The 7569-nt window shown below is 39.0% G+C and overlaps 1 protein-coding gene across 1 annotated transcript in view; it reads left to right on the top strand.

The window, feature by feature from the left end:
- Positions 1 to 2899: 2899 nt before the first annotated feature.
- The window catches only part of LOC106523500 (von Willebrand factor A domain-containing protein 7), a 15934-nt gene continuing 11264 nt past the window's right edge, over positions 2900 to 7569 (top strand). Inside the window, exons 1-5 of the mRNA XM_014016921.1 lie at positions 2900 to 2955; positions 4086 to 4273; positions 4359 to 4631; positions 5493 to 5586; positions 5705 to 5833. Of these exons, the coding sequence (XP_013872375.1) occupies positions 4097 to 4273; positions 4359 to 4631; positions 5493 to 5586; positions 5705 to 5833 (673 nt within the window). The 5' untranslated portion in view covers positions 2900 to 2955; positions 4086 to 4096. The remainder of the gene's footprint in view (positions 2956 to 4085; positions 4274 to 4358; positions 4632 to 5492; positions 5587 to 5704; positions 5834 to 7569) is intronic.

Here is a 7569-nt window from a genome sequence, read left to right as displayed (position 1 = left end):
CGAAATGTTTGTGAAACCCTGGTTTCGTACGAGCCTGAAGGAGCGATCCACTTTAATCCAGGGAATAAGTTTGTGAAACAGTCTGGAAGATGAGGTTAAAATTGCCAGATCTTCATATATATTAAAGAGAATGATAAAAACTAGTATTCTGAAGAAATATTGAGAAGTATAAGTGAATTCATGCAAATTGTTGTTTTGAGTTGGTGTTTTAAATTTAGCTTTGTTTTTAGTTTTTTGTGTGTTTTCAGTTGTTTTGATTTTTGTTGTAATTTACTTTTATTTTGAACATATTTTGGGTATAAAAGGGGCAGATATTTTAAGATTTTATAAGATTTATTCTTCTTCTGCTGCCTTTTATTTTTTTATTTTATTTTGATTGCATGTTTTTTGTTCTTTGTTGTGTGTATTGTTACAAATAAAATGAATACATTAAAATTATATGTTTTAATCAAAGAAATAAATAGGTTAATTAAAGATAATAAAATATTAAAAATGATAAACTAAGTATAATAAATATAAATCTTAAAGACATTATTTTTAACATATTTTGCTACTTGTTGATATGAAATGCAAAACACAAAAATGTGTTTCTAAAATCTTGCTGACATGAGTTGTTGCTTACTGAAATACTAACATAGATATTGCATATTTTTGGGATTAATACAGTACTTGCTCTAAAACGTTCTTATTTCTATAAGATATACAACAATTATTATGTTAGAAGGTAAATTAGTTGTGGTTTAAAAAGTGTTTTCTTAGTCTGGAACATAAGTTGGTAATATTGTTGAGGTGTAAAATGGGCTCGGGTCTTATCAGTTTTATTGGTGTGTAAGAAGAAAAATAGTCATAAAGAAAAGTCTGAAGTGTATTTTTGTGACCATGTTTGGTGGAACATGTATTGTAACAATGACAACATAATAAAGGATGATCCAACAGTGCTTCATTGTGGCACAGGATCTAAAATAAGTAACTACACACATCATGTCAGTGCAATTAAACAGATTGTTTTCTTATAAATGTTTTCTTTTTGTTTCAAATTACTTGTTTAAATACACATTGACATTTGGAACAGCCCAGATGATGGATCTGGAGGTTTTTGATTGGTTTTTTGACAACTTTTGAGTTGACTTCAGAACACCTCAAACACATCGCGTCTTTGTGTGATGACACAGGAAAATCTACAGGAGCTGTGAATGTCTACAACGCTGGCTCATCCCTGGGTATAATTTTTAAAGTGTCTGAAAGGGCCACATTCATCAGTTCAAACAACTATACACAAGTGTAAACACCATGGGAATGTCCTGTCGGTATATCTCTCAGGAAAGAGACAGGTTTTTGGTTCCTAAGACAAATATTTTGTGAAGATGTTGCTGATGATCCGCACTGAAACAAGTCTATGAAACTAGACTTGTACCAATGTGAGCTGAACGGCCACTCGGTGAGGAGGAAAACATTACTTTGGAAGCAACGTAAAAAAGCCAGATTATAGTTTGTAAATGCAAACACAGAGACAAAGCTCWGTTTCTGGGTGATGCTTGAGCAGGAGATGGATCAATGGACTGGAGCCTGGTCCTCAGTAATGAAGGCACTGTGGTGAAGAAAGAGCTGAGTCGAAAGGAAAAGCTCTCGATTACTAGTCTGTTTACATTCCAGCCCACACCTGTGGTCATTAGGCGTGGATCATGACCAAAAGTGCAAGATCCCTGAAGCAAGCAGCCTAAAATTGCTTACATTGTAGGTCGGCCAGGTTCAGCCAGAGGGTGAGGAGCTCCGTCATCTGGGCGGAGCTCAGAGATGCCGCTCATTTGCATAGAAAGGAGTCAGTTGAGGTTTTCGAGCTTTAGTATCCTGGATGACCCGCTTTAAATGTGTCCCGGGATTGTCCCACTGGCAGAAGGCCCCGGGAAAGACCCAGGACTCCCTGGAGAGATGATTTATCCTCTCTTGTCTGGGAACAGCTTAGGGTCACCCAGGATGAGCTGGAAAGTGCAGCTGACAAACGGCAGAAGATGGAGCTGGAGAGATGGAACGAAGCCCTCATTTTTGGATACATGTCTGGTGCTTTGATGAAATTAAAAACTGAACTGTTTGGTCACAATGACCATCGATACAGAGAGAGGGAGAAAAAGKGAAACAACATCCCCACTGTGAAGTACGGAGGTTGCAGCATCATGCTGTGGGGGTGTTATGCTGTAGGAGGGACTGTTGCACCATCGAGATAAACAAACCAACCCCCAACAGCTTTAACCCCGAAACTGAGTTATCAAAACAGTTTTAAATGTGTAATTATTTCATTGTTTTAATTACCAGCAAAAGCAATGGTGTGATCATTTTTATTCACAGTTACATTTGCATTTTCCCCCTCCTATCTATTATCAGTTAAGTTTAACTTTAGGAATGAAAAATATGCAGTCAGTCAAGCTGTGGTTTCCAAGAAAAAATGTGGGGAAAAGTCACATTTTTGCTGTGACTTTGTCTTTCTTATAATATTGCAGTTAAATTAAAATATACTGAAGGCTGTATATTTTAGGACCAGTGGTAAAATAACTGCACATTTGTATTTCTGGAGAGGTTTGAGCTGAGATATACTGTATGTTTGTGTGCTGTCCACTGCTTTTTTAAATCAGTTTAATTCAGTAAAAACAATTTAATTATTTGAATCTTTTCATTGTGTACACTCACTATATGAGTTTCCTCCATTTAAAACAGAAATAGAAAAACACACAGTTGTACATAACATTTAAAATTCAATAAAATGTAAGGTTAAAAAAATAACTGATCAGCAAAATGAGTAGCTTATACATTTTCTTATCAGAGATTTACAATTTCAAAAAAGGAGCACTAAGATGTTGTGACATAAACAAGTAGAACAGGAGACTAACTCCTCCCTGAAAGAAACCATGATAAAAAAAAGGTGTTGACAGAAACACACAAAGTGTAGTGGACACCAGCAAGGTCAGTAGGTTTTTTCTTCTTACACCTAAACATGCATGGACAGACATCTGACCATGGAGAGAATGTAAAACCAGTAAGATGATTTAAAACGGTGACTTTTGTAACTATAGTAGTGAAACTGTTAACACATGCAAGAAATTAAGGTAAATAGAGTTAACAGCAGTTAATGATCTATCTGTGCGTTTGTCAGTGTGTTAGTAAAATATCTCAATGACATTAGACAAATTCCGATTAAAGTTCTAGAAAACAGCTATTGCTACATCTACACCTGATTAACTGCAGCTTTTCAAAGTTAGAAAACATAATGGCTTTTTCTCATTTTACACATACTGTATCCTGCATATTTAGCATGATTAGAGCTGAATCTTTAACAACACATGCACATATATGTTTAGACTCAATCATATAAAAAGACAACCACCATAACCTATGCAGCAAAGTCTGTAGCTTAGTTAAAATTACAGATTTTAAGCTCTAATTTGATTATGTGAGCGCTGCGCTACACTACTACATACCATAAAAATGCTTGAGATTTTATTTAATCAAAATGGCAACAACTTTTACTCTGCATAGGATGATTTTAGTTTAAAACTCTGGCCCTTAATTCTGTACAGTTCACAGACATAAACAAAAGCGATTCTTTAAGAAAACAMTTACGAGGTCTCGAGTTGAAAAGTTTTCGAATAGATCAAAAAATTACAATRGAACATGATAAGAAAAATGCTGGAATATACAATTAACATAATAGACATTTAGAAATTATGTTAAAGATGGGTTTATCATCCTAAAAAAGACATTGGCATTTAAAAAATTAAATAAGCAAAAATACGACCATCTGTTTGCAGAACAGAGGCCAAAGGTCAAAACTTTATACGCTGTTACCCAACATCTGTCTTAGGAAAGGTCTAAAAGATGTGGAAACAGATTTTAACTGTTCTGTCTTCTGAACGCTTTAAATCAGTCCTGACATTTGAACCCCTGAGATTATTTACTACATATACAAGACAAATGGCAGACATTTTGAAAGTCGTTATAGCTGAAAATCTACAATACATAAATGTCTTTTTTTTTACTGTCCAAATTCCAGTTTTTTTTTTTTTAATTTAACGGATGTGGCCTCACTGTGTCAGGTTGTGTCGTGATGTTTGGGCTGGCAGCGTTGTGTCTCGCTCTTCTGCAATGTGGAGTTGAAGGTTTTACYATTTTTCCTGGAAATGCTTTAAATCACCAAAAGATCACGGAGAGAGCCATCCTGGAGTTCACAGTGCAGGTGTGTCGCTCTTTGGCTCTGGCTGAGGGGAAGAGCTTCGCTTCTCCAGTAAGACTCATCTTTACAGAATTAAGATCATTTTAGTTTAATATGCTGTGATATTCAGTTGTGAAAACGGTTTGTCTTGTTTTAGTCCCAGCCTTTTACAGCTAAGATGGTCATCGCTTCTTGTGAAGCGCACAAATCTTCCAAGAGCTTTTACGAATCCATCACCCAGATCAAAACTTATAACTGGTTAACAGACATCCGCCATTTCTTCAACCCACCCTTTCACTTCGACGATGAGTCGTTTGGAGAAGGAAGAAACCTCATCACAGATGGACTGTTTGCTGTTAAAGCTGCTAACAAGGAAGGCAACTATTTGTCAGCATTAACAAACCTGGGAGGGATTTTACACACCTTACAGGTACGTTTTGTTAGTATTTAGTTGGTTCAAACAAAATACCAGTTCCCTCCAAAATAGTCCTTCAGAAGTGAATCAAAAACAYATTTTAGGAACCTCCTACCATTTCTGACACTCCCACTTCAGCACATCTTCACAACATTGCTTTGGGGGAGGGGTCCTCAGTGGGGCAGGAGCTCGGCTGCAGACTGAGCTCCAGAGAGGAGCTATGCGCAAATAGGCGGAGCTTTGTACCAGCAAGTGTTTAGGYAGCTCCACATGGCTACTACAGGAAATCAAAGGATTTCTCAAACATGCATGAATGAGTCAAAGTAACACTCTTAATATGTTTTCCATGAGGGCATGATTAGCCCACTCCCCCTTTTAAAAACTGCACTTTAAGGATTTTTATGTATAATTGGGGACTGCTGTGTAGAAATGTGACATTCTTGAGTAGGGGAGGAGCATTTGTTAATGTGGTCCATGCTGGGGGAAGGGAGATTGTGCTCTTGACAAGTCACGTGACAGCAGTGCTTATGTCATACAATATACAGTATATATTTYTTGTTTTGTTTTGTTTTAGGCACTTAAATTTTATAAACTTATGTAAGAGTACCACTAGTGGGAGTGGGGCTTAAAGTGTTGACGCCCTCTTTCAAAATCGTACCTAAAGCCTTTTTCTTAGGTCATTAACCATTATAAAATGAACAAGTCTCTGAAACAAACCAATCCACAGTTTTTGTCTCCTTTCTAAGATCTGATTCCATCCCCTTTCWGTCATTTGTAGCTTTAAAAGTGTGCCAATAAAGTTAGACCTATGTGAGACAAATGTGAAATAAATTCATGTCAAATATAACGTGTGTTTTTTGTCAATCACACCTAAAGGATTTCTACAGTCACAGTAACTGGGTGGAAATGGGCAACAAACTTGTGAACTCTAACCTGATCAGAGCGAACACTAACATCGGAAACATAGCAGGTAAAGAGATTCTCTCAAACAACCGTCAGTGTATTTCTGTGCTCTGGTGGAGTCCAAATGAACTGACTCTAACACTGTTCAGTGACAACTCACAAAAACTGGAATGTTTTATTTTAAGACGTACACAGAGCCACGTGTCGCAGCTGTGTTGGAGTCGACTGCTCTGACAACATTTTGCACGACATCCTCCAGGAGCAGATACTCACGTCAGGATACGCAGCACTTCTCTCCCCTTGGAAACCCAAAGGTAAACATCTTCCTTCCTTCCATCTTCCTTTCCTCATTCGACTTCGGGCGAGTGAACGYTGGCGCATCTCTGCTGCCGCTGCTCGTCGTGCCTTCTAGCTTTTCTATCTTTTTCACTTTTTACGGACTCTTTCACGGATCCTTACCCTGGTGTTCCCACACTAAGTGTCTGCTTCGCATCACTACCAAATGTGGACTATTCAGGTTTACATGCCTGCTCTGGTTTGGACCCTCCAGCTGCTCATTCTCCACCACCCAGCGTCTGGACTCCTCCATTACTGAGCAGCTGACCTCCTGCGCCTCCGATTCCTGCCGACCGTACCCCCTCTGCTTCCTCTACAGGACATCGCCTTCTATCCTCGACGGAGATACATTCACCGTGGCTCTCGCTGCAGACTCAGCACCGACMAGACCAATCCCATTAACTCMAACTGGTCCAACTCCCACTGTTCTTCATGCCGAAACGCACGGGCTGCTAACAATACCACGTTAGCTAGCCTAGCTCGACTGGCTAATGCTCCAGTTGCCACCAACTCCTCCACTGTTAACTTTRGTCTTCTGAAAGTTCGCTCTCTTATTGGCAAAGGTCAGCTTGTTCAAGATCTGATTTCTGAGCACAATCTGGACTTTATTTGCTTAACGGAAACGTGGCAACAACAGAATGACCTTTTTCATCTGAACGAGTCTACACCACCAGGATTTGTTTTCATGGCCAAATCCTGCGAGTCCAGTCACGGAGCAGGTCTCGCGATAACTCACCACGAGAACTGGAAGGTCTCGCCGGTTCACACACCTCTTTTCACCTCCTTTGAGGAGACTCTCTGGCCCTACCCCCACCATTTTTGCCATTATTTACCGCCCTCCTAAACAAAAAGCTCTTTTTTACATGACTTTACTGCTCCACTCTCCTATCTCACAGGTCTCTCACCAAACATCATCCTGCTGGGAGACTTCAACATTCATATGGATGAATACAACAACCCTCTCACCAGAGACTTTACATCCTGCCTTGTCAGCTGTTGCCTCCAGCAATTCATCAACTTTCCCACCCAGATAAAGGGTCACACCTTGGGCTTACTTTGCTGCTCAGGACTCACTCCTCTTAACTGTACTGCTGCTGAGCTGAGTGAAACCAACCCCTCCCAAAAAACGAACCACAGAAAAAGAAGGCAAATAGGATTAGTGGTTAGTGCTTCGTTTGTGTGGGTTTGTGCACTTGAAATTGATGTTTGTTCTGCTATGGTTTTTTATATATTAAAGATTGTTTGTAAGGTTCATTCAGGGGTCACCATCCCACCCGCTTGCTCCAAAATGAACCAAACTAGTCAAATTTGGTAGTGCTTTGTTTGAGCAGGTTTGTGCCATTGAAACGGCTGTTTGTGCTGCTATAATTTATGATATATTACACGTTATAATTTCGGACGATCACGTGACTTGGCCTGAATTGTTTAAGTCTATGACAACGGCCAAGTCACGTGATCGTCCAAAATAATAACGTGTAATATATCATAAATTATAGCAGCACAAACAATGGCACAAACCTGCTCAAACAAAGCACTACAAAATTTGACTAGTTTGGTTCATTTTGGAGCAAGCGGGTGGGATGGTGACCCCTGAATGAACCTTACAAACAATCTTTAATATATAAAAAACCATAGCAGAACAAACATCAATTTCAAGTGCACAAACCCGCACAAACGAAGCACTAACCACTCATCATATTTGCCTTTTTTTTCT

Source organism: Austrofundulus limnaeus, unplaced genomic scaffold (genome assembly GCF_001266775.1).
Source record: "Austrofundulus limnaeus strain Quisiro unplaced genomic scaffold, Austrofundulus_limnaeus-1.0 Scaffold157, whole genome shotgun sequence".
NCBI lineage: Eukaryota > Metazoa > Chordata > Actinopteri > Cyprinodontiformes > Rivulidae > Austrofundulus > Austrofundulus limnaeus.
Note: the sequence above shows the minus strand (reverse complement) of the source record. Positions and strands in the feature narration are given on the sequence as shown.